Source organism: Hippopotamus amphibius, chromosome 10 (genome assembly GCF_030028045.1).
Source record: "Hippopotamus amphibius kiboko isolate mHipAmp2 chromosome 10, mHipAmp2.hap2, whole genome shotgun sequence".
NCBI classification, from domain to species: domain Eukaryota; kingdom Metazoa; phylum Chordata; class Mammalia; order Artiodactyla; family Hippopotamidae; genus Hippopotamus; species Hippopotamus amphibius.
The window spans coordinates 117469689-117496462 of NC_080195.1; the positions used below are offsets into that span (position 1 = coordinate 117469689).

Genomic DNA, 26774 nt, shown 5'->3' on the forward strand with positions numbered 1-26774 from the left:
ACACGTCAAGACGCGCGCTGAGTCGTGGCCCCCACATACCCACCACCTTGCTTTGCCAAACCTTCACCTTTTGCCAGGTTATAAGATTTGATGCTGCCATGAAGGCAGTTCTTGACCCGTCCCTTTTCTTGTTTGTTTGAGGGTCTTCATTTAGGAAATAATTTCCCACCTGGTGCCAGGCAGGTTTTAGCTCTGCTTCTCCTGTGGGCCTGGAGTGAGCTGTTATGTTTCCCTGTGACGTCGGGAGATGCTCTCATCTCTGTCTGTCGGGGCCGTTGGCTCAGCACCGCCTGTGAAAGGGCGGCTCGTGGGCTGGCCTCTCTGGGCCCCTTTGTGTGTCCCTTGGCCTGTCCCTGCCGGTAACGTGGGGTCCCCGCCGTCCCCTGACCCTCGTCCTCAGCACAGCGGTGCTGCCGTGTGTGCAGTGCTGAGGGTCAGAGGAGATCAGGGTGGGGGGCTGCTGTGTGGAGGCGGGCGCTCCTCACACGGGCTCAGTCTCTCTCTTTGTTCTTTGACGATTTCGTAATCTCCGTGAGGACCTCACCTGCTGTGTCTAGCTGCCTTGTAGTTCGGTGAGGGGAGTGGAGGGCGGGCCTGCCAGAGAGCAGCGGCCCCGCCCGAGGCGTTGAGGGGGCGCGCCCGGCGGGTGAGACACCCTGACACCCCGATTGTTTGCCATTGTGAGGCTCACAAGGAGGAGGGGGAGCAGAGCAGAGCAGAGCAGGCACCGCCTGCCCGAGCCCATCTCGGGGGTCCTCACGCCCTCCCTGCACGCTCCCTCCACGGGCCAGGGCAGCAGCAGGGGCTGTCGGGTGGCCGCGTGCGGCCTGCCCCCCGTCTGCCTCCCACCTCCTCCCACATCCCCGCATCCCGTCCTCTCTGTCCGTGTCCCTGACCTGGGGTGTCAGCTTCCCGAGGGGCGGCTCGTCTTGTGTCTTGAGTGGCATTTCCCTGTGCTGGGCCGGAGGGAGGGGTGTGAGTCGTGGACGCACGGGGTGGAGAAGCCCTGACGTCTCGTTGACACCAGCGCCACGTCCTGGGCAGGGTCCCTGCGCCCCAGCTGGGAGGGCAGGTCTGGGAGGATGCAGCTCAAAGACAGGACTCCCGTCCTTGGGGATCCAAACACCCCAGACGCCGTGGTTCGTGTGGCCCGAGAGAGAGACACGGGGAGACGGTGCGCCTTCCCGTGCTGGTGGGCTGTGGGCTAGGGGTGACTGCTGACTTTTGAACAGATGTCTCCTGAGAGGGTCGGACCCTGAGGGCCACGTGGGCGCCCAGCTCTGCCCCTGAGACCGAGAGGCTGTGCCGTGGGGCCGGGCTGGGCACGTGGGGAGAGCGGCTGAGAGGAAGGCCTGGATGCCGCCGCCGTGCTGGGTGTGGGCCTCCAGGAGCAGAGCGCTTAGTCTCCCGCGATGCTGCTCGCGTGCGCGTCGGGCAGGCCCCGGGTCTCAGCTGACGCTGCCTGCCCTGTGCCCCCTCAGGAGAGCTCTCCGGGACTCCCTGAGGAGGCTGCTGGGTCTGTTTGGGGAGACGGTCAAGGCTGCCGTTGCCCTAAAGAGCCGCATCGGGGAGCGTGTGGGGCTCTGCCTGGAGGACGAGAGCCCACCTGCCGCGCAGCCCGGGCGCCAGAGCCCGCCTGCAGGTGAGCCCCACCAGCCCCGTGCCCGCAGCCCCAGGCCGGGCCTGGAGGTCGTCCTGGTAGTGCAGCCTCTGTGTCTGCTCGCTTGCAGCCCTGGCACTGGATGAGGTGTGGCCTGGGCTCGACGCGGCCCTGCCGGAGCTGGACGGCACATCGCCCGCAGGCGCTGAGACGTCGTCAGTGGCTGAGATCAGCAGCCACGTCTGTGAGAGCTTCTTCATGAGCCCAGAAACCACGCTGGAGTGTGAGCAGCCCGTCAGGAGGGTCTACAGGAGCCTGGGCCTGGCGGTGGACGGCCTCCTGGAGATGGTCCTGGACTCTGCCAGGCAGGTGAGACACGGCCCCTGGCCTCCCGCTGCAGTGGAGGGTGACGGGGTGGAGGGAGTGGGCGGCGGGGTCAGTGGTTGACAGAGGCTGCCTGGTGGTGGCAGGCACCTGCGGGGCGCTGTGCAGTCAGGGTTTCTGATTCTCGACCAGACCCTGCAGGTGAGACAGGAGGTTCTCTCTGCAGGCAGGTCTGACTTTCTTCTCTCTCTGCCGGTGTCGTTCTGATCCTGTTACTCCCAGCGAAGCTCGCCCGTTTGTTTTTTCCTCAAATAATCTTTTTTGAGTCGAAAATCTCGAGGAAATAGGCTTGCTGTGAATGAAGTAAAACCTTAATTTAGGTCGCTTGTGTTCAGCCCCTTTTACTGTTCCTCATACACTGTTTTAATTTCACATTGAATACGTTTATGTTTAGAGTATTACTGAAGAAGGGAATTTTTTTTTTGTTAACCTTTTAGAATGTCTCAGACAATTAGCAAAGACATTAAGTAGGAAAATGTGGAAAGCAGTAGAGACCCTTTCCCCAAAGTTGCCCAGTTAAAAAGTAAACATCTCCATGTGAAGCCTCACTCTTCACGCCTCACAAATACCGAGATGTGAATGCAGGTAGAGCCAGTGTCGAGTCGAACTCTGGAGTTTCTCCTCTGGTTTCATCCCAGCTTCTCTCAGAAACTGGACAGGGCCGGGCAGCAGCTGATGGTAAGTGTTCAGGCGCTTTTAATTGTCCCCAAGCACAGTTAACGGAACAGACGCCGTCCGGTCTGCAGGTCTGAACTGGCCCGCAGCCCCGTGTCCGAGTGCGTGGGTGGTCTGTGGAGGCCCCTGTGTGCCCGTCAGGGGTCCTGCCCTACATGTTGGCATGTGACGGGGGATGCAGGGCAGGTGTGGGGAGGCGAGCGAGCCGTGTGGGAGGTGGGAAGTGGCACTGAGCAGTGGCCAGAGGGGAGTGAGGGGCTCTGTGCGGGTCGGGGTCAGCGGTGGGGCTGCCCGAGGGCCGCTGGCTGCAGGAAGGGGCAGCGGCGGCTGAGAACCAGGCAGGCAGCCCACAGAGGGGCACGAAGAGAGGCGGGGCCAGGGGCTGTTTTCAAGGTAAAACCAGCAGGTTTCTGTAGAGGCTGGGTCTGGAAGTGTCAGAGCTGGGTATGTGCTGGGCAGGCCGAGGGGGCCCAGGCCAGGTGCTGACTTGTTGGTCAGGATAGCTGGGTGTAGGCGATTTGAATTCAGAGATCAATCTGGGTCTCCCAGCCTGTGGGTGGCCTGGGGGCCTGGGCCTGGACGTGCCCACCAGGGGAGCTTGGGAGGAAGGTGAGGTTGGGGCCCCGGGCTGTGCCTGAGTGGGGCTTCATGGTGGCTGAGCTGGAGAGGCAGGGTCGCAGGTAGTGGAACACGTCAGGTCCCCTGCCCGGTGCAGTGACGGCCCAGGAGCCTTTCCCTGTCCTCCACCTGTGGCACCAGGTGGCCTGTCCCTGCCCGGGTGCCAGGCTCCTGTCTGGGTGTCCTCTGAAATGCCCTCCCCTGCCGTGTTCCACGGAGACACACATGGCCTCAGCAGTCAGACGGTGTCCATGCAGCTTTGTCTGTGTCTCTGTGTAGGGAGCTTTCCTTTGTTGAAAATTTGTTGCTTATTTGGTAACTGACATCATATCGAACATCAAAATTGCCATTTCTTACAGGGTATTTACAGTTTCACCAGAATTCTACGCAAGGAGAACTGTATTGGTGTCAACATAAGCTTTGATTCCTTTTGGTACAAAATTCCATTTTCAAATGTGTTCCACAGCTGGAGGAAGCCCGTCAGATTCATTCTCGTCTTGAGGAGGAGTTCAGCTGTAAGAAGGAGGAGACGGCGCAGGTGGTGCGGATGCAGCGGGAGCTGGTGGAGCGCCTGGAGGCGGAGGGCGCGGCCCGGGCCCAGCTGGCGCTGGAGCTGCACAAGGCGGAGGGTGAGTGCCGCCCGCCCACCCCCCGAGGGTGCGTCGCCGTGGGGTTGTAGCGGCAGAATGTAAGAAGGACGCGAAGCCAGTGCTGGAGGCATCAGTGACCTTCCTGGGTGGAGCGTGGCTGCCCCGACCCCACGTGCCGGGAGCCTGGCGCTCACGGTGGCCTCGTGCGCCTCGCAGGGCGGCTGGCCCGGTGCCCCCGTTATGGGAACGGGTCGCCCGGCCCGCCCGCCCCCGCCCCCGCCCCCAGCAGGGCCTCAGCGGCACGTCCCGCGTGGTCCGCAGGCATCGTCGAGGGCTTCAAGGAGGAGAAGGCCAGCCTGCAGGAGGCGCTGGGCCAGAAGGAGGCCAGCGAGCGGGACCTGGTGGGCGAGCTGGAGGGCCTGAGGCAGCAGCTGCAACGGGCGGCCCGGCGGCAGGAGGCGCTGCAGGAGGAGAACGCCGCGCTGTGGAGCCAGAGGGAGGCCTTGGCCGCGGAAGCTGGGGAGAGAGAGGCCGGTGAGGAGGCCGGGGCGTGGGCAGCGCGGGCTGGCCCGGACGCGAGGCCTTGGGGTGAGAGGGCGAGGGCGCTGGCGGTCTGCGGAGCTCCGTGCGCTCGAGGGCGCCGGGGTGGCCAACTGTGCTGCCCCCGAGGGCAAGGGTCCCCTGGCCGGGGGGTCGCCCGCCTGCGTGCCATCGTCAGCCTCGGCTCCTGGGCGGCGGTGATCCGGCAGGAATCAGAGGCAGGTGGGCGGGATAGACGCAGTCGGGGTTTTCACGAAAGGGTGCGGCGGGGCTGGCCACAGAGATGCTGACTGGAACTGGAGGCAGAAGCCAGTCTGGGCTGCCCGTGCCTGAGCGCCGAGGCCGTCACGAGGGAGGAGAAGGCCCGTGATGGGCGGGAGCAGGTGTGGTGCTTGCCACGTCCCTGCGCTCTCTGAGCCTCGGCCCAGCTCCGACGTTCATGGCTCCCTTCAGTGGGGACCGGCGTGAGGTCCCCTCCTTGATGGCCCCCGGCTCCACAGTAGAGCCTTGACGTGGTGACTCTGTGTCACGTTTCACAAGAAAAATAGCCGAGAACATGAAAAAATGAGGGCTACTTAAACATTTTATTTAAAATTACCAGAAAAGTGTGTTCACCTTAAGTAGGAAGACATACAGTTTTAACAAAAGTCGTTCATTTTACCTTGAGATTCTTAGAAACTTTACATCTTAAAACATGTAGCATAAAAAACAGTTCACACACAAAGAGCTTAAAACATTGAGTGTGTGGGCAGCATTGGCGGCAGCAGGTCCGCGGAGGGCCTGCCCTACGCCCCCCCCCCGCCCTCCCCGCACCCCCCCGAGTGCGCGGCCCGGCCAGGCCCCAGCGAGGGCGCGGGGGCTCCTCTGCTGCCGCCCCCCACCCCCCGCGGAGTCTCTGCTTTTCGGGGGCTCCTGCTGAGCCCCCACCTCACCAACTCGGGAAACTCATTTCTCTTCCTCCACGTTCTTCTTTCCTTTTCTGATGAGTGAGCAAACAGGTGTCTGTTTACCTGGTCTCTGCCCTCGCCTTGGGCACCTCCTTGGTGGGGGGCGGCGGTGGGGACGTGCAGGTCCGTTGGGCCTGCGGCTCTTGAAACAGAGTGGTTGTTCCTGGTCTTGGCTTCCACCCACGTGGTGGTTAAACCTGTTTATAGTCCCTTCCAGACGCATCTTCTTGTTCAGCTTCAATAGATGTAACACTTCTTGGTCTCTTTCCCATTTTTTAATGAAAACTTCTGATGGTAAAACATTAATCTGCGTTCTTTTTTCCCTCGGATGTCTTCTTTCACCCCTTTGCTTTCAGTATTTTTTATATTTTGTGTCTTATGGATGTTGTGCTAATTGAGAGCTGACCTGTGGTGTCTTCTCAGTTCTGGGTCTGCGGCGGGTCTGTTCCCGTGCCTGCTTGGGGCTTCCTGGGACCCTCTCCCCCGATCTCGCGCTGGGGTGGGGCCGACCCTGCCAGCTGTGCCGCCTTCGGCTTTTCTTGTGTGCCTGCTTCCTCCTTGGCCAGGTCGTGTCTTGGTCCCCAGCACAGAAGCCGTCCTGCTTTCCCTCTCTGCACGGCCCCCAGGGGCAGAGGCGTGGGCAAGTGCCCGGGCACGTGTGCTCCGTGCCCCCTAAACGGCAGTGAGATGTGGGTGTTTTCTCCTCGGCCCCATGGACTGGACATGTTCAGAGCAGGACTGTGAGGAACACTTTCTAAAATCTCGAGTGCCTGAAGGCTTCCTTATTTCACCCTCATCCTCAGGTGAGGTGCTGGCTGGAAAGACAATTGTAGATTGGTTTCTTTTACTTGCATACTTGAGACGAAAGCCGTTGCTTCCTTGCGTCCAGACATCTGCTGCTGTGTCTGATGGTGTCTCTGCGGGTGTCTTTAGAGGTTCCTCTGCTCCGGTCCTCTCTGAGTCCTGCCCTGCTCCGCCTGCAGCCGGGCACTTGTCACATCTCGCGTGTTGTCTCCTCTGTGCGCACACTTCCTGTCCCCAGATGCCCCGGGCCGCACGTCCCAGCGGGGCAGCATCCTGGGCGGGGGCCCCTCCTGTTCCCGAGTATCAGCACCCCGGCCTGTGGGTCCGTTTGGTGGCCGGGCCCTCCCCGTCTGAGACCCACGTCTGTTGCCACGGGCTCTTGTGCGTCCAGCCCGTTCTCCCTGCACTGGGTATTTGGGCTTTAGAATTGGGACCCCGTGGGAGACACAGAGGTGTGGGGTCAGCCGAGCTGCTGCACAGCTCTGGGCCTGGCGCCTCCCCTGCGTCCTCCTGCGGCCGTGACTGCTGCCCACGCTGCGTCGCTGGCTCGCCCCTGCAGAGGGGCCTGGCCTCTGTGTGCTGGGGGCTGGGCCAGGGAGGGCACATCCATGGAGCCTTTTCCCGGACCCGGGCCCGTCTTCCCTCCTTCACTCTGTTTCATCACCAGGAAGCGCTTGTGTTTCCTCTGGGTCTTCTCTTTACACGGTTAACCGGCCTAAACGTCTCAGTGTTGTCCGGTCCTAGTCTCCGCCCGCCCGGCCATCTGGGGACTCGCGTCATGCTGCCACCCTGCAGGCGTGGCCGGTGTGGCTCCTGACTCCCTTCCCAGGCGTGGTCCTGGGGCCACTCGGGCCTGCTTCTGCTTTGGCTCCTCGTGAACTCTGGCCAACTTGCCAAGAGTTTGGGGGGTCCTGGCACCTGCGGGAAGTTCAGCTCTGCCTCACCTGTGCTCAGCATGTCTCACAGCCACCTTCAGGGCAATGCTGTCTGTCCTCTCTGTTTTCCTTTGTTGTCTTTAAAAGTCAGCGACAAAGCCCCTGGGAGCTGGGACCTGCTGTGACACGAAGGCCGACAGTGGCCTTAGTTCATCCAGAGACATGGCAGTTCACGCTGCAAAGGTTACTCACCCTCACGGTCCTGGAGGTTGGAATCCAAGGTGGAGGTGCCGGCACAGTCACCTTCTGGTGCGAGTCCGCTTCCCAGTCGTGGAGGTGCCTTCTCACTGGGCCCTGACGTGCAGGCGGGGCAGGAGCACCCTGGGGCCCCTTTTATAAGAAAGGCACTAATCCCCTCATGGGCTCCACCCTCAGGACCTCATCATCTCCACAGGTCCCACCTCCACACAGCAGCACGTGAATTCCGGGGCATGACATTCCGACTAAGTGTTGGCATCACGGAAACACATGCATTTCAGAGGTCGTCTGAGGCCTGGCATCACGGAAACCCTGATGTTTCCGAGGTTGTCCGAGGCCTGGGGCCATGGAAACACACGTGTTTCAGATATTGTCCGAGGCCTGGCGTCACAGAAACCCTGATGTTTCCGAGGTTGTCCGAGGCCTGGCGTCATGGAAACAGACGTTTCAAAGGTTGTTTGAGGCCTGGGGTCGTGGAAGCACATGCATTTCGGGGGCTGCCCGGGGCCTGGCGTCACGGCCACAGTAGCTCCTGAAGCCCTGCTGCTGACACTCTCCCTTCTGTTGTTTCTAACTTTCACATTCTAAGTCACCCATTGTTCTGTTTTCATCTCTGAAAATGCTGTGTTTTCACTTATAGGAACTCCTGTTTCTGTAGTGCACAAGGATTCAGGTTTGTAAAAGCAAGCGAGTGATTTCTGTGTGAGATGCTGTATGCTTGCATCAGGTTTTGCCAATTTTTTACTAAAGAGGAAAAATACTTAAGAGCTTCTGTGGTGAGCTACTACATGGAAGGTGACTGACCTCCACACGTAAAAGTGGGCAGACGCCTCTCGCAGTTACGGAGCTGCAGGAAGCCCTTCTTGCCATTGCTGTCCTCCGGCTGGGGGCTTGCGCTGGGGCCCTGAGAGGCCTCCCAGCTCTGGAGTCAGCCCTCTGCGTGGCCTCAGTGGCTGCGTGGATGCCCTCCCTTGGTCCTATTTGTGTGGAGGCCGTGTGGCCCTGAAGCAAGTCCTGTCTGGGTGGCCAACCAGGCAGCACTGACCATCCCAGCAGTGGCCCACGAGCCCTGGTTTCGAGCCTCCGAGGGCTGTGAGTGGCGTTGTAACCGCATGTTCAGCCTGATTTGCCATTGTTGCAGATGTTAGCATGGAAGTTTATTGAGAATGTTGTGTTAGTGGGGGTGATAGTTTGTCTTGAAGACGGGACAGGTTTATATAAGCTAAAATAGTTAACTTTTGAAAGCTGCTGAAATGTAAACACAAGCTTATGGATTTGATGTTTTGGTTTCTGGATAGTTTCAACACTTCGGGGCCCACTGCAGGGAGACCTCTTTTCCCAGATGCTGATTCACCTGTCGCTCCCTGGGTCATGGCCTCGTTGCCCCATCCATTTTAGGTCGGCTCCAGGTTTGCTGATGGCTCGACCCTTTTCCAAAGACAGGTCACCCCCAGGTGCGTAGGGAGCCCTGTGTGGTCCGCGCGTCGGCCCACAGCCTCCCCAGCGGGGCTGGTGTTCCCTTGGGTGGAGGTTTTAAGTTACATTTTGTTTTTCTGTGTTGGAGAACGTACATGAAGGCAGAATTCCTGGAAAATTACCTGATATGTCATTGGGGGACACCAAGATGTATTCTCTTCTCAGGCTTTGAAGTTTTTTATTTTAGCCAAGTTTCATTTAAAAAGCACAATTTTTCCTCCCGCCCCTTTCCTGCGGAAGTACTCAGCTTTGTTTTCAGTGGGTTTTGGCTGAATTGTGGCTGTTTATTAGGGTGTGGGCGTGGGATCGGACAGGTCGAGGGCGCGCGTCCGTGCTCGCGAGGCGGCTGTGCGGCGCGGCCGAGTCACGGGCCTGTGAGCGGTGAGCGCGCTGCCCTGCAGTCCAGGCCCAGCCGCGTGGCCAGGAGGCGCTCGCCTCACGCTCCCGCCAGCACCCTGAGCTGGGCTCCTCGCCCGTTTCCTCCGCATCTTCAGCTCTTAGGAAGGAGGTGGAGTCTCTCACCAAGGAGCAGTCGGAGACCAGGAAGCAGTCGGAGAAGGACCGCTCGGCCCTGCTGTCCCAGATGAGGCTTCTGGAGGCCGAGCTGGAGGAGCAGCTGTCCCGGCAGCAGGCGTGCGCCCGGCAGGCCGAGGAGCTCTCCGCCCTGAGGCAGCAGATGGGCTCCCTGGACCAGCACCTGCGCCGCCAGCGCCAGTTCATGGACGTAAGAGTCTCGAGTGCAGAGTTTATTTGCGTCGCCAGAGGCCACCTTCGTAGCATGAGCTTCCTTCCAGGCCGATAAGCAGCTTCTGCACTGGTGTCGGGGGAACGTGAGCACAGCCTGGCGGGCGTCTTGGGGGTTGTCCACGTGCCCACTGCCCTGGCCCGGGGCGGCGTCTGCTGGCCCTGTGCTGTCCTTTGGCCCTGTGCCGCCGCTTCCTGTCTTTCCTTCTGCCCACATCTCAGAAGCCGCCCCCGGGTCCCACCGGGGGCTACGTCTCTTCCTGCAGCTCCGTCGTATGAGGTGTCCGTGACAAGAGGGCCCCTTCCACCTTGTCCCCCGTCTGCAGAGGGCGGTGGTGTGACCGTGGGCAGTGGGGACGCTTGGGGAAATGGTCCAAACAGGCCTTCTGTTGTGACAGGCGCAGGCGGTGGAGCGGGAGCGGGAGCGCGAGGACTTCCAGCAGGAGATCCAGAGGCTGGAGGAGCAGCTCCGCCAGGCGGCCCGGCCGCGGCCCCCAGGGCCCCGTGCCAGCGACGTGAGTCCGCCCGCCCGCCCGCCGCGTGCTGGGCCTGCCCGGGGGGAGCTCTTCTCCGCGTCGCTTTTATAAAAAGCTTTATTCTTAAAAATGTTTTTCCTTCCATGTACACGAACACAACCATGCGTGCAGCTGGATGAGGAGGTATGCATGGGTGCCCCGTGCTTGCCTGTGTCCGTCCGTCTGTCCGTCCATCTGCACCCTCGGCGCTGCCGCGCCTCGGCCGCTCGCTGCGTGACCGGACTGGGGGAGGGCTGGTGCACAGGGCCCTGCGTCTGGCTTGCTTTCCTTGCTTCCTTCTGCTTGGGGCTGGATCTGTCTGCTTCCTCCTGTCCGAGGGCGCTGTCGTGGATTTGCTTCTTCTTTTTAAAAATTAAACGTGTTTGGAGATAATTGTGTGTTCATTTGCCGTTGTAAGAAATAAGACCCAGCTCCCCCTAGGTGATGAGCTGCAGAGGGTCCCAGCCGGGGCACAGGCGTGCAGACAGGAGATAGGGCCCCCTCCCCTCCCACCCCCTGATCCGTGCTCCGTCTGCGGCTTTGTGATTTCCGTGCTGTTGTGCAGACGGACTGTAGGTGTAAGCTTGGCACTCAGCCTGCTTCTTGACCCCGACCCGATTGGTGCTGTGTCTCTGCTCGGTTCTTTTCTTCACTGCTCAGTGGCTTTCCATTCCTTACCATCAAAATTCATTTTATTTTACTAACAAATTCTGTATTATTTTTGTGTATTGTTTTATGGAGAGAATTCTGTTGTATTCTTTCACCAGGCTTCACTGTGCAGCGTGGGTCTAGAAAACCACGTAGAGGGCCAGTTTTCTCACAGTTGTGTTGTTATAGTTTTTAATTTGGAAGGTGGGGTTTTTTTTAAACTATTAGTCTCTGAAGCATTTTTTATGGTTTTAGATTGAATTGCTAGAAGACAAATTGAGAGAAAAATCAGATGGACTTAATGAGTTGATTATAAAGAAGGAGTTGGCAGATAGACAAGTGTTCATCCAGGAGGAAGAGATTAAGCGTCTGCAGGAGACCAACGCCAGCACCACGAGAACGCTGGTGCAGCTGCAGGAAGAGCTGGAGAGACAGCGCAAGGCCGCCAGGGACCTGGAACGGGTGAGCCTGCGTTGCCGAGGCCGCGGGTGGGGGCGCTGCTGGGGGTGGGGCTTTTTTTTCATCAGAAGGGCTGCAGACCCCCGGCTCTGGCCCCACCACTGTGTCTCCCGTGCTGAGGACGCATGGTCACCAAGCGTGTGGGGGTCTCTGCAGTCCTCAGCGACCCCAGCTGGGTGTCCTACAGCTTAGCTCCACTCCGACACCGTCTGCTGGAGATGGCGTCAGACCCCGCAGCGTCAGGGTTCGGTCCCACAGGACTGTTCCCACCCCCAGGTGTCCGTCCACCTCAGGTCCAACTTGTGTAAATCGAGGGTCCCATAGCCCCCACCTGGGGCTCGACGAGTTTGCTAGAGTGGCTCATGGAGCTCAGACACTCTGCTTCCTGGGTAGACAGTTTATCCAGCCAGATGGGGGGGTGAGGGGGGTGGGGGGGGGTCACACCGGCCCAGAGGCTCCTGAGCCCGTCCTCTTGGGTTTTGTGGAGGCTTCGTCGTGCAGCCATGGTCGGCGCTGGTGATGGATTCAGCCTCAGCGCCTCACCCCTCCCTGGAGGCCAGGGGTGAGACAGAGTCCTAACCCTTTAATCATGTGGTCAGCTCCCCTGGCAGCCAGCCCCCTTCCTTCGGTGACCTGAGGGCGTCCCCAGAGTCACCTCAGTGACGCAGACTCAGATGTGGCTGGAGGGGCTTGTTGTGAATGTCAGGGCTTCATCGCTCGGGAGACGCCGAGGTGCCGGGGGTCTGTGCCGGGAGGACCAGATGCACGTTTCTTATCACGAATCACAGCGTCGCGTTTAGTGTAATAACATTTTATAGCAATTTTTATAGCACTTCTTTGTCTCTCAAGCACTCTGAGTTTATCCTTAGTAGTTAAGTAACTGTTCAAAATTTTAGGTTTAGAAAACTTATTAAATACTTTGCATAGAGCCTAATTATAATTATTTTAATTTTGAGTTAGAAATTTATGTCAGTTCCTGAGTGAAAACCCTTTGGTGACAGTTCATGTTGTAGTCTGGGGTTAGACGTCGGTGGTGTACACGTTCCTGTGTCTGAGAGTTTGAGGTGCGGTGGGAAAGCCGGACGTGAGCGGGCCCCCTGTTGGGGGACGGGGTTCGGCACTGCCCCCTCCTTTGCACATTTAGTCTGAATGCATTGAAGTTTCTTGTATTTCATGTCACTGGAGGTTTAAAGGTTACTTGAAAGTCTGAGGCTCAATGAGAAATTTTACTTTGGAATCATTGTTTTGGCCCTAAGAAAACCCTGCCTCAACGAGGAGAGTTTTATCAGGTGTTTTTTGTTTTTTTTTTTCTTTCTAGTCAATGGATCAGTTTATTATAGGGTAACTCACACACAGGGTGGGATTTAGATCAGGCTTATAATGCTCAGATCCAGAAGTTTTCACAGCTGCACGTCACACAGCCCAGGGGCCATTCCGACAACTTTATAGGTACAGGTGTTTGGTTTTTGAAAATATGGCCAAGAACCATTAGGTGAAGCCCAGGCCCCTTGTTGAGGATGTCCTGTGTGGGGAGGACGCAGCACAGGCGTGGCTCCTGTGTCACCCAGCTGCTGGCTCCACTTGCTTCGGGACAGTTCTGGGCGGCTCCCCCCCACCCCCCCCTTCCCAGCAAACAGCTACTGAGCTTACCAGGTACCAGGGTAGAGAAAATGCCTTTTTTTCCCCTCTACAAAGTCGGACCACGTGTATAATTTTGAATGCCTACTTCCTCCCCAGTTAATATGTTGTGACCGTTTTATCCATGTTCAGTGTTCCTTGAAAACTTTTTAATGGGCTGTTAACATTCATTGTACAGATGTATTGTCGGCCATTGCCTGTTCTTTGGCATGTTATTTCCATTAAAAAAAAAATCGCTAGCAGTCTAGAGACCCTTTCCATACCTTGTTGAATAGTTGCTGGGTTAGCTTCACTGCAGTGGGGTCTCGGGTGCCAGGCAGGTGTCTTGGTCTGGGGCGTGGCTGGGTCTGTGGATCCTGTGTCTGACACGTTCGGGTGTGCACAGGTATGCACAGGTGTGCACAGACGGGCTGAGGGTGATCTACACTTTGATAACAAACAGCAGCTTGAGACCCCTGATTTCCTGAAACACTTGCCAAAAATAAATCTCTCTCTTAAATAGGACAAAGAGGCGTTACAGGAACAGCAGATGAGTAACTTGCTTCTGGTGTCCACACTGCAGTCTAGACTCGATGAGGGCAGGTGTCCAGTGCCTCCTGTGGACAGCCCTCCTGACGGTCAAGAAGTCCAGCTGGAGGCAGTGCAGAGGGCCCTCCTGCAGCGTGAGGACGAGGTGCGCGTGGGGCGGGCCATGCGGGAACATTCCCTCGCTGCTCCGTGTCCGCAGGTGGCCTCCCCTGTGCTTCTGTGCAGAGGGCAGGATGTCTAAGCGCTGCAGTTTGTGTGGGTTTGTCACTATTGTATATGCTTTGTAATTTTAGCGTTTCTGTGTGGATTTTAGGATAGTAATAAGTTTTTCTGGCATGTACTTTAAATCTTTCAAAATGATTTTAATAATTATTAAGTCATTTAGAACATTAGATAATTTTTAATGTTTACCTTCTTTAATGCAAGGTTTTGGACTTAAAAGAACAATTGGAAAAAATTAAAGATGACTTAGTAAGTAAAAATGAAGAAGTGCTAAATCTGAACTTGAAATTAGACATGCAGGACAACAGCGCCTCCATCCGCATCAGAGAACTTCAAGAAGAGAATGCTGACTTGAAGGTAAGCGAGAAAAACCCACCCGACTCCATGTATGTCAGTCATGTAAGTGCTGTGGCTGCTGGAGGGACCGTCCGTTGTGGGGAGCCAGGACCTCGGTCCTTCCCAGACACTCGCGTGCCTTCCTCCTGAAGACAGAAGGAGGACCTCATGTTGGCAGTGCCTCACAGATGCCTGACTTCTGCCCTGAGGGTGGCCCCTGGGGCAGCTCTAGCATGTGCGGGGGAAACAGCTTCTAGGAACCGTCAGTGGGAATCAGAGTCACCTTGACTGGTGAAGTCCACCTGCTTCACCTCCTCCACCAAACTCTGCTTCGTGTTTGCAGCTTTGACAGTCAAGTCTTCTAAAGGATGCTCATTGGAGTAAAATTGCCCGAGAATCGCTTCCCCAATGACAGAAACTGTGAAGAGGGGGTAGATCATAACTTAGGAAGCATGTTACTGTTTTGGGCCCCATTCTAGAAGAGGCGATGGGCAGGACGTACCTGCTTCCTTCCAGCAACAGAAAAAAACCTGTTTTCCAGTCTTCTCTGTTAACTTAATGTAATTGTGCTTTTGCAGCAAAAATTAAAAACAACCTCTATATAGAGCAGACAACAACCAAGTTGTAAAGAGAACATCACCTTCAAAGATGGCCTTGAGATAGGTTGAGTCTAGACTCACTCGTTGCTGTGGCTGCAGCCTGGCGGTCCCTGGATGAGTGTGGACTCACTGCGTTGAAGGACATTGAAGGGTCCTGTTATTTACATCTGTTTGTCACAGAGTTGCATCTGCATAATTTGAGAATAATCTTTAGTGAAAATGGAGTTTTGGGCCAATCCTAGACACTGGCTGTCCTTTCGGTGGGAATTTTTCCTTAATTAATAGATGAGCAGCAGATAAGAGTACATTTTGCTTATTCTTTGGTGATTGCTTTGAAACGAGTTGCCTGGAAAAATGCAGTAATTGGTTTTTGACAGCTGAACTAATATGTTATTTTAGGCTGCAAGCACTTTACTAGAACAACAGTTTCAAGTTGAGTGTTACTGCTTAAAACTGCGGGCTCGTTTAGTGCGGGTATTCGAACCTGCACGGTCAGGGGACTGTTCCCAACAGTAACGCTCTCTTGGCATTATTCTTATTACCATTGTTGTTGTTATTTCCACAGGCTTTTCTGCAAAACCAAGAGAGGGAGATGATGTGTCAGAGTGAGCAGGCCGGGGTGCAGCTGGCCGGGCCAGGAGGTGGCGCTGTCAGCGAGGTGGGCCCTGCCTGGCGCTGGGTGCGGGACCGCAGTCTGGTCTGGCATCTTAGGCATTACGTTCTTGGTAGTGTCTGAGGGTCAGCAGGGGCCTCTGTGTCCTTACACAAAGGTTATAGCGGCGTGTCTTTGTTTTTGTGTTATTAATGTTGGAGGAAGATGGAAAGATGGCGGGGGCTGTAGAGTAAAAAGGAGTTATGTTTGCAGTTTTTCATGACCCCAAATGTTGCAGTGACAGAGGCTATTGGGAAATTAATGATCTGTGTTGGTACCTTATATATTTGGCAGAATTTTACAATATTCTTTTGTGTTCCTTTGAGGAATGCCTTTAAAACCAATGACTAGTTTTTTTTAAGGAGATTGTGTAGTTATTTTCCTTAGTGCTCTGGAATTGGCCATGTAAGTATAATTTTACATACTAAAAAAAATCGTAGATATTAAAGATAGTTTATGTGATAAGGAAAATATTTTAGTTCCATTGGAATAGAAAGCTTTATAAAGACAATCTCAAATATTTTTTTATGGATTTTTGTTTATTTCTAGACATGTAAATCTGTACATGATTTGTTCTCTGTACTTCTCATTTTTTGTGAAAGTGTCGATAATATCTTTACTTTGATCTAATAAACCAAAATTCCATTCGTCAGACTGACTCTCATTAGATTTTTGGTTCTTTGAAAGAAACCACGTTTTGTTACCTTTTGTGTAAGAGGAGGTTTTCATCATTTAGAATCATGGCATCTTGAGGGTTTTTGGAACCCTGCACACTTACGTTCCCACCGCCCTTGGTTATGACCTCTTTCAACGTGGTGGTTGTTCTTTCTTCTCTGTGCTTCCTTCTCCAGCAGCTGCTTGACATCCTAACGCCTTATTCTCAACATGTGTTGTTCTCTCCTTCGTTATTTATTCTAGTACTTGGGTTAATGCTGTTTCTTTAATTTTATCATTTACTTTTCCCCTTATTCTGTAGTCTTCAAGGAAGAAGTTTTGGACATTTTTTATGAAGTGTATTCCTAAGTATCTTTGTTTTGTTGCACCATTGGAAATGGGCTTAAATTTATTTTTATTATCCAGTTGTTTGCCATGAGTATACACATACATACAAATGTATATATAATTTTTGTATATTAACCTTGTATCTTGTTACCTTACTAAACGCATGTATACTTGTAGTGTTTTTATAGATTTCTAGGGCTTTCTGTGTAGAAGAGTACACCGTCTGCAAATAAAGACAGTTTTGTTTCTTTCCAATCCTTTTATTTCTTTTCCTTCCTTATTACAATGGCTGGCACTTCCAGTGTCATGTTAAATAAAACAGGTGAGAGCAGTCATCCTTGCCTTGTTCCTGATCTTGGAGGAAAGTGTTCATTGTTTCACCACTAGGTATAATGTTAGCTGTAGATTTTTCATAGATAGCTTTCACCAGATTGAGGCAGTTCCCTTTTGTTTCTACGTTGATGCCTCTAAATCTTTTGAAACAATTATTATTTTTCTTTTACTCTTCTAATAGGGTTGATTACATTGAGTGATTTTTGAAGGTTAAGCCAACCTTGCATTCCTAGGATAAACCCTGCTTGGTGATGATGAGCTACCCTTTTAATATGTTGTTGGATTTGACTTGCTGATCTTTTGTTAGTGGATTTTGCATCTGTATTCATGAAGGTTATCACTCTCCTTTTTTTAAAAATATTTTATCAAGTTTTGGTATGAAGGTTTTGCTGGGCTTATAAAATGTTGGAAAATTTCCCACTTTCTCCTTTTTCTGAAAGAGATTAAATACATGTGATTTTTTTTCTTTAAATGTTTTAATAAAATGCACAGTGAAACTATCTGGCCCTGAAGGCCACCTGAATGGGGAGGTTTTTGGTAGTGAATTCAATTTCTTTACCAAGTACAGGGGTGTTTAGATTTCTGTTCCATCTTGTGTTAGTTTTGTTTCTCAAGGAGTTTGGCCATTTCATCTAAATTGTCAAATTTCTTGGCATGAAGGAGTTTATAGTCTTTCCTTATTAGCCATTAATCTTGTTAACCATTTTCTGATTAACTCATTGAATAGCTGTAAGTTCTGCATTGATGACCCTTTTTTCATTCCTGATATTGGTGAATTTGTGTTTTCTCTTTTTCCTGAAGTCTCTCTGGCCTAGGGGTTTATCAGTTTTATTGATGTTTTAAAAAACCAGCTTTTGGCTTTACTAGTTTTCTCAATTTTTTTTTTCTATTTCTTTGATATCTCTTATTTTTATTATTGGATTCCTTCTACCTACCTTGGGTTTATTTTACTCTTCTTTTTCTAGCTTCTTTAGGTGAAACCTTAAGTCAGTGATTTTAGACAGGTCTTAGTTTTTGATAAAACCATTTCTTATCTGTAAATTTTTTCACAGTATTAAAAAAATTCACAAACAGTAAAATTCACTTTTTGGTAGATAGTTCTTTGAGTTTTGAAAAATGTGTTTAGTCTTGTAATCACCACCACAGTCAAGACACAGTCCAGTCCCTCCCTCAGAAAGTCTCCCTGCACTGCCCCTTTGTGGTCACCACCCCACACCCAACCTCTTGCAACCACAGGTGGGTTCTTCAGCTGTGTGGTTTCTGCCTTTTGCAGAATGCTGTGTCAGGTCACTTAGCCTCATATGTTTGCAGTCCATCCGTGTCGTTGCGTGTGTCAGTAAGTTGTTCCTTTTATTGCTGAGGAATATTATATAGATGTCCCATGGTTTATCCCTTCACTCACTGACATATGTTTGGATTGTTTCTAGGTTTGGCAGTTTTGAATTGGGCTGCTGTAAACATTCATGTGCAGGTTTTTGTGTTAAAATAAGTTTTCGATTCTTTAGGATAAATACCTGTGAGTAGAACGGCTGATTCATATGTAAGTATATGTTTAACCTTAAAAGAAACTGCCAAACTGTTTTGCAAAGTTGCTCTACCATTTTACATTCCCACCAGCAGTGTATGAGGGCTCCAGTAGCCACGTCCTCGTCAGCACTTGGTGTGGTCAGTCTTTTTCACTGTACTCATTTTAGTGGTATCTCCTTGTAGGGTGTTTTTTTTTTTTTTGGCTGTGTTGGGTCTTCATTGCTGCGCACAAGCTTTCTCTAGTTGTGGTGAGCAGGGACTAGTCTTTGTTGCAGTGTACCAGCTTCTCGGTGCAGTGGCTTCTCTTGTTGCAGAGCACAGGCTCTAGTTGCATAGGCTCAGTAGTTTTGGCGTGCAGGCTCAGTAGTTGTGGCGCACGGGCTTAGTTGCTTCGTGGCGTGTGGGATCTTCCCTGACCAGGGATCAAACCCATGTCCCCTGCATCGGTAGGAGGATTCTTAACTACTGCACCACCTAGGAAATCCCTATTGAGGTATTTTTTTAGCATCATTCTCTTCTGGAGCTCTCATTACAAATATGCCATACTTTTTATATTGTCCTATGGGTATTGGAAGCCATGTGCATTTTTTATAATTCTTTTCTTCTGATGGGATAATGTCTGTGACTCTTCAAGCTTTAAATTCTCTGTCATGTCCAGGATTTTCTCAAGCCCATTGAGTGATTTTCTAAATTTCAGATGTTAGTTATAGAATTTTGGTTGTTTTTTTTTTTTAACAGTTCCTCTGTGAAGATTTCCTAAATTTTGTTTATCACGAACATGCTTACCTTTATGTCCTTGAACACCGTTATAACATTCTTGTTTGTTCATTCCAGCGTTTTTGTCGTGTCAGTTTTAGTTATCATTGGTTGTCTTTTCTTGTCAGAAATTGGCTGCGTGTTGCTGGTTTTTGGTTTTTTGTTTTTTGGGGGTTTTTGGTGTTTTGAATAATTTTGATTTGCATCCTTGATATTTTGCAAATCATGTTGCAGGAACTCCTGCTTCCACAGCAGTGAGGTTTTTCTTTTACTTGTAGTCATGTTGGTTGGACTCAAAGTTTGTACTCTGTCTTGCCCGCAGAGATAGTGTGCTGATCAGCCCAAGACATGGGCAGAGTTGACGCGTGGAGTTTGGTTTCCCTTCCCTGTGTCTCTGTCTGTTCTCTCTCTCTGCGGCGCTGGCTGCCCCAGTTCCCTCTTCTGGGCCTCATCTGGCTGTGCTGCCTGAGGGCACCGCCTGAAAGATTGCCCCCCCCCCCCCCCCCCCCCCCCCCCCCCGCCCAGGTCTGGTGGTCTCTGCTGCATCAGAATCCTCAGCATGACGTCCTGGGCCTGTAGGCAGGTGGGGTGTGCCTCCGGGTTTCACAGAGTCGGTCCGCATGCCCATCGTGGCGCTCCGCGGGCTCTGCTCTGTGACGCCCTGCTGGTGCTGACTCTCCAGGTGCCCACGGAGGCCACTGGCTGAGAGAGAAGCACAAGCACCCTCTGAGCCCCACTCTTGGACACCTGGGGTGGGTGGCACACAGGCCTGATCACCTGTGCGCTGTCCTGTGTCAGAAGGCATCACCCCTCCCACATTCAGGGAGACTCGACACGCGTATTCTGGCCCTTTCTCTAGGTTCCACAGCTGCAGTTCTGTTCTTCCCGCTGTGGGCTTTGGGACCCTTACTTGGTGCCCGTCTGCTTCCTCGCCTGCTCCAGCTGCACTGTATTTCAGAGGACTTACTTCAGATTTTAGTGTCTTATTTTCTAAAGCCACTTTCACGTGCTGGCTTTGGTATTTTAAGTGTGATGCTTCTGCTGTGACTTTGGCTCTTTTGTCGTGCACACCTTTTCACCTCTGTGTGCCGAGTGCACAGTGTGGGGCTGGGTAGAGGGTCTTGCCTCACACTTAGGAATTTTCTCTTGCCGACTACATACTGTGGCATGCCGATGTGGTAAATGGGAGTGTCAGGTACAGTTTAGGTCATCCAAACCAAAACCAAAAATCAGTTTTCTTATTTTTGTCTTCACTATGGGTCAGGTTTGGATTTGTGTTGAAAGTAATTGTTAAGTAGTACTAGTGAAACCAAGAAACTATGAAACTCTCAATTTTTAGGAAGTATGTTACTATAACAAATTGGTTGAAAATTGTTAACTAGAACACTGATTAGTTAGAACTTTTTATTTTTTGGTCATTACTATTGATGTAACCTTAAGAGAATGGAATTTGGAGCCATAATGACATAGATTTCGATCCTGATTTTGCATTTACTGTCTTTGTGGTCTTGGCAAGATATTTCATATCTAAATTTCAATTGTCCCATCTTTTAAGTAGGAACAGTAACATTTCTTACCTTAAAACTGTTGAAAATTAGATTAAAAAGCACAAGTAGAAGCATCGTTCGATGCCTGGTGTGTTGAGTCCACACATCCCCGCCGTGCACAGTGTGGAAGGTGTGCTGTGAGCTCTGACTCGTTCATATTCTTCATTACTGCAAACTCCCGCCCCCCATCTTCTCACTTTCATTCTTGTTCTGCTGTTAGAATGACACCTAAAATCTAAATACCCCTTTATGAAAGTCAGACAAATCAAAGTTGCTTAAATGTTAAGAAAATACACATTTAAAAGGTGGTGAAGACATTCGTGTGTAGTGTCGTTGACTGAGACGTGGCTGCCCTGAACCCTGGCGGCCGAGGGTTGGGGTCTGTCACAGCGATGGGACGTGGCCTTAATGAGGCGTTGGAACGGGCAGCAAAGCAGCAACTGCAGATACGAATTTTTACCGTTTTGACATGCTTGAAGTAGCTGGGTGTTCTGGGTCTTTTTCAGATATTCATGTCATTTGGCGATGTTATTAGTTACTTCCACAGCTACTTTTAAGCTGTGAAGTCTCCACTTTTGTAAGAACAAGGTCAGGCCCAACTGTAAGTGAAAAGGGGAGCTTCTGAAGTTGATGTATGTAATTTGTGTCTGAAATGTGCTTTTTCTTCAGGTTGTGTATAACAGAAGTTCTGAAATTGAAGAGCTGAAATCCATTATTGAGAATTTGCGAGAGAACCAAGAGAGGTTACAGAGGGATAAAGCAGAGGAGATCGAACAGCTCCACGAGGTCATCGAGAAGCTGCAGAGGGAGCTCCTGCTCGGGGGCCCCATGGCGCCTGAGGCCGGGGACGGCGGAGCTGCCAGCCTGCAGAGTGAGCTGCTGGGCCTCCCGGCTGAAGGAGCCGAGGCCCGTGTGGCGCTGGAGGGCGAGCTACACGCCGCCCTCGAGGCCAAGGAGGCCCTCAGCCGGCTGCTGACCGAGCAGGAGCGCCGGCACGGCCAGGCCCTCGAGGCCCTCCAGCGGCGCCTGCAGGCCGCGGAGCAGGCGGCCACACGGCAGCTGGCCGAGCCCGGGCCCGGCGCCGCCCTCAGGGAGGCCGAGGTCCAGGACCTGGCCTCCCAGGTCCGCGAGTTCGAAGCTGCCTTGCGAGCCAAGGAAGCGAAGATCGCAGAGAGAGATTTAGAAATCGACACTCTGCACCGGCAGACGTCAGCCCACTCCGCCGAGCTGGGAGCCATCCTGGCGGCCGTGGCCCGCTTCCGCCGCGCCCTGGAGCAGCAGCTGCTGGTGGCTGCTGGGGAGCCCCCCGAGCTGCAGCGGCTCCGGGCGCAGTGTGTCCGCCTCAGCCGCCAGCTGCAGGCACTCAACCAGAGCTTCCTGAGGTGCCAGAAGGAGCTGGATGAGCAGCAGGCACGCGGGGCCTGCGTGGAGAGTGGCTCGCGGGGGCGGATGTCCTGGGGTGAAGAGGCCTCCTGCCATAAAGAGTTGGAACAGGATGTGGGTGGCAGGCGGCTGGCCAAGGCCCCCCACGGCCATGGCAGTGACCCTCAGGTGGGTGCCTTCCTCCTCGGGCCAGAGAGGTGCAACCTCTGTGTGCAGAGAGCTGGGTGCAGGTGGGGAGCTAGGGGTGCCGGCAGGGAGCTGGGGGTGCAGGCGGGGAGGTGGGCAGCTGTGCTGTGCTCCACAGTTATGGGAGGCTGTGCTTTGGGGGGTCGCCCCAGCTTCGGCACACGCTGACCTGCTGTGGGCGTGTGCGCCTCGGGTCTCCTGCTCCACACGTGTGATTCTATCCCGAGCTGTGGGCTTTCCTGCCGGGTGGCGCTGCCTCCAGGGCTGCGGGGAGTCTGAGGCAGCCTCACGCCCTGCTGACTCCCTGACGCCTTTGGCTGTGTGCTCATAAGCCTCTCCTCGTTTCCCTGCTCATCCTAGAGCCCTGTTAAGGATGGTCCGCCGCCGGCCAAAGCCCGGCCGACGTTGACCCGTGCAGGCCTCAGCCATCAGGACCGCGTGATGTCGCTGCTCGCCGTCTGCCAGCGGCAGCTGGAGTCTGAGCTGCTCCTGGTGAGGAAGGAAATGCACCTGAGAGTGGAGGATGGCGGCAGAGTGCCGGAAACAGTGAAGGTGCGTGGGCATGTTGTGGGTGCAGGCACAGGACATGGGAGCTGGTCACGGGCAGAGACCCCCTCGGCATCTTTGTTGCGGCAGCACGGGGTATGCAGACTGCAGACAGGGATGCCTTCTCCGAGTCTGTCACTCTTGGCAGTGCTGTTCAGATCCGTTTTAAAATTGCCCACATGTTTGATTTAAGCACATGTTTCCACGGTCTTATCACCTTATGAAAACTGAGCTGTCAGTTACTTTTTTCTCATAGTTGATACAAGTAGGATTTAATTGGGCTCAAGGGCTTGTGTCTAGAATTTTCTGTGTGAGGACGAGTTGCCCCCAGCTGCACTGCCCCCGGCAACATTCATCACCAGCTTCTGAGTGACTTGGAAAGGCCTCACATTTGTTTGAACCTCAGGTGTTTTCCTGAATATTTTCACGTGTCCTCCGAGCAAAGGAGAGCAAATAATTCAGCAGCTTAAGTTGCCATCCCCAGGACACAAGCTACGAGAGAGCTGACCGATCCCCAGGACACAAGCTACGAGAGAGCTGACTATTCTGGGGTGGGAAGGTGGCAGGCCAGCAGCATCACATTGCTGCCGAGCTGAGATGTTCTGAGAACCGAAAGTGTGCCTGGTTCCGAAGCCTGCTCACGTGCGGGCTCTCGGGAGCCGGTTACCCTGCTGGTGTGGACGTTGCACACTTTGCTAAGTGTCGCAGCCCTCGTCTCCTGGGAGCAATCCTGGGGTGTACCATGAGCCACGTGCTCCACGTTGGTATTGGGAAATTGAAAGATTCTGAATTCCAAGGCATGTGGGACTGTGGGCCTGGGCCTGCAGTTTTGATAGAGAAGCCTGCATCTGATGTCACGTGTTTATCAGATCCCCTCAGAAAGTACATTCTGTTTGGAGAGAACCTTCGCCGACTCTGTAGCAGACTTGTCTCAGTGTCCTTGTGATAGGAACATTTCTTCGAATTCTTCCAGTTCTTTTTTTTTTTTTTTTTGGCACACGGGCTTAGTTGCTCCGCGGCATGTGGGATCTTCCTGGAGCAGGGATCGAACCCGTGTCCTCTGCATTGGCAGGCGGATTCTTAGCCACTGCGCCACCTAGGAAGCCCCTTCGAATTCTTAAAAGAGAACTCAGCCCTGGGATGCCGTGAGCTGATTGCCAAATTTTTAGAAGTTATACACTGACAAGGAAATTCCAAATTCATTCTATAAACCACAATTTTCTGTTTTCCAGTGTTTGCATATAAAACCTTCCAGGCTTTTTTTTCTTTTAAAAAAACCCAATGCCTTAGAGGGCCGGGACGGGGAGCGTGGGGGGAAGTCGCGGGAGGGAGGGGATATGGGGATATGTGTATAAATACAGCTGATTTACTTTGGTGTACCTCATAAGCTGGTACAAGAGTGTAAAGCAATTATATTCCAATAAAGAGCTTAAAAAAAAAAGGTATCTGAAGCAAAAAAAAAAAAAAAATATTCTGTAAAGATAGACACCTAAACACTGGGAATGGTTATCTCTGGATGGTAGAATTATAGATGATTTTACCTTCATTTTTGCTTTTCTGTTTTTCAAACTATTTTCTATAATTAGTGTTAAACTTTATATACTAAAGAAAAAATAAAATTGTTTTTCAACAGGGAAAAAAAAAAACACCCCAAAAACAAAAAACTTACGTCCTCAGCAAATTGCCACAGAAATAGGTTATGACAATTGCCTTTTTTGTGTTGTGTGTAGTAAAATACATATGATTTACATCTTAATCATTTTTAAATGTGTAGTTCAGTGGTACTAAATATACTCAGTGTTGTGTGACCATGCATCTCCATAGCTCTTTTCACCTTGTAAAACTGAAACTCTACCCATTTAGACAATAACTCCCATTTCCTCCCTCTCCCAGCCCCTGGCAACCACCTTTCTGCTTTCTGTTTCTGTGTGATTTCTGGGATACTCAAGTGTTTCTGTAAGTGGAATCACACAGTATTTGTCTTTTTGTAGCTGGCTTATTTCGCTCAGCACAATATCGTCAAGGCCCATCTGTGTCACAGCAGGTGTCAGAATTCCCTCCCTTTTTAAGGCTGGGTAACAGTCCACTGCATGGACGGACCAAATCATGCTCATCCATGTGTCTGTTGGTGGACACTGGGGCTGCTTCCACGTTTTAACTCCTGTGACTAATGCTGCTGTGAACACGGGGGTACAAATAGCTCTTTGAGACCCTGCTTTCAGTTCTTTTGGATATATACCCAGAACTAGAGTTGCTGGATCATATGCTAATTCTATTTCTAATTTTTTGAGGAACTGCTATAGTGTTTTCCCCAGAGGCTGTACCATTTTACATTCCCATCAGAAGTATACAAGGGTTCCAGGTTCTCCACATCCTCACCAATATTTGTTATTTTCTGGTTTTCTTGGTAGTAGTCATTGTGATGGGTGTGAGGTGGTATCTAGTTGTAGTTTTGATTTGCATTTCTCAAATGATAATTGATATTGGGCATCTTTTCATGTGCTTATTGGCTATTTGTGTATGTTCTTCCGAGAGATGTCTGCCCAAGTCCTTTGGCAAATTTTGAATCAGGTTTTATGGTTTTTTTAATTGAGTTTTAGAAGTTCTTTATATATTTCTGGATATATTAACCCCTTATTAGGTGTGATTTGCAAATATTTTATCCCATTTTGTGGGTTGCATTTTTACTCCGTATTGGATAGTGTCTTTTAATACACAAATTTTAAAAATGTCACAAAGTCTAATTTTGTCTGTCTTTTGTTTCCAGTATCTTTGGTGTAATAGCCAAGAAATCATTGCCAAATCTAGACTTATGAAGCTTTTGCCATATGTTTTCTAATTAGAGTTTTACAGTTTTAGGTCTTTCAACTATTTTGGGTTACTTTTTGTATGTGATGTTAGGTAAAGGTCCAGCTTCATTCTTTTGCATGTGAATATCCCATATTCCCAGCATCATTTGTGGAAGGACTGTCCTTTCCCACTGAATGGTCTAAGCACCATTGTCAAAAATCATTTAACGGTATATGCGAAGATCTGTTTCTGGGCTTTCTGTACTATTCCATATGTCTGTTTTTATGCCAATATGACACTTGATTACTGTAGCTTTGTCACGAGTTTTGAAATCAAGAATTGTAAGTCCTTCAGCTGTGTGCTTGTTTTTCAAGATTGTTTTGGCTGTTTGGGATCCTTTAAAATCCTATGAATTTCAGGATGGGTTTTTTTCTATTTCTGCAAAAAATGTCTTTGGAATTTTGCTGGAATTGCATTGAATCTGTAGAATGCTTTGGGTAGTATTGACATCTTAACAATACTAAGTCTTTAAATCCATAACCATGAGACGTATTTCCATTTATTTATGTCTCCCTTAATTTCTTTTAGCAATGTCTGTAGTTCCATTTAAAAGTCTTTGACCTCCTTGGTGAATTCTTGGTTAATTATTCTTTTCTTTCTTTCTTTTTTTTTTTTTTTTTGGTTGCTACTGTAAATGGAATTGTTTTCTTATTTTTCTTTTCAGGTTGTTCCTGTATAGAAATGCAACTGATTTTTATGTGTTGACTTTGTATCCTGCGATTTTGCTGAATTCATTTATTAATTCTAACAGTTTTTTAGTTTTTTGGTGGACTCTTTAGGTTTTCTACATATAGGATCATATCATCTGTGAACAGAGATCATTTGACTTCTCCCTTTCCAGTTTGGATACCCTCTGTTTCTTTTTTTTTTTTAAGATTTATTTTATTATTTATTTATTTGTTTTGGCTGCGTTGGGTCTTTGTTGCTGCACATGGGCTTTCTCTACTTGTGGTGAGCCGAGGCTACTCTTCATTGGGGTGCAAGGGTTTCTCATTGCCGTGGCTTCTCTTGTTGTGGAGCACAGGCTCTAGGCGCGTGGACTTCAGTAGTTGTGGCACGTGGGCTCAGTAGTTGCGGCTCACAGGCCCTAGAGCACACGCTCAGTAGTTGTGGTGCACGGGCTTAGTTGCTCTGCGGCATGTGGGATCTTCCTAGACCAGGGTGCGAACCCATGTCCCCTGCATTGGCAGGCGGATTCTTAACCACTGCACCACCAGGGAACCCTGGATGCCCTTTATTTCTTTTTCTCTGCTAATTGCTCTGGCCAGGATATCCAGTACAGTATTGAAGAGAAGTGGGCATCCTTTCCTTGTTACTAGTCTTAGAGGAAAAGCTTTCAGTCTATCATCGTATGATGTTCACTGGGGTTTATCGTTTATGGCTTTTACATGTTAACATAGTTTGCTTCTACTCCTAGTATGTTCAATTGAATGTTTTTATAGTGAAAGGGTATTGGATTTTGTCAAATGCTTTTTTTGCATCAATCGAGATGATCATGTGACTTCCCCCCCTTCGTTTTGTTATTATAATATATCA

The 26774-nt window shown here is 51.4% G+C and overlaps 1 protein-coding gene across 14 annotated transcripts in view; it reads left to right on the forward strand.

Moving 5' to 3' along the window:
- Positions 1-26774, forward strand: part of PCNT (pericentrin) — a 111796-nt gene that overhangs the window by 47198 nt on the left and 37824 nt on the right. For 13 of the 14 annotated variants that reach the window (XM_057696654.1, XM_057696656.1, XM_057696660.1 and 10 more), the window contains 12 exons: positions 1482-1642; positions 1731-1969; positions 3744-3906; positions 4189-4401; positions 9262-9491; positions 9910-10026; positions 10930-11136; positions 13274-13444; positions 13726-13878; positions 15022-15114; positions 20943-21824; positions 22203-22394. In XM_057696654.1, the coding sequence (XP_057552637.1) occupies positions 1482-1642; positions 1731-1969; positions 3744-3906; positions 4189-4401; positions 9262-9491; positions 9910-10026; positions 10930-11136; positions 13274-13444; positions 13726-13878; positions 15022-15114; positions 20943-21824; positions 22203-22394 (2821 nt within the window). The remainder of the gene's footprint in view (positions 1-1481; positions 1643-1730; positions 1970-3743; positions 3907-4188; positions 4402-9261; positions 9492-9909; positions 10027-10929; positions 11137-13273; positions 13445-13725; positions 13879-15021; positions 15115-20942; positions 21825-22202; positions 22395-26774) is intronic. The other variant, XM_057696657.1, reaches the window with a different exon arrangement.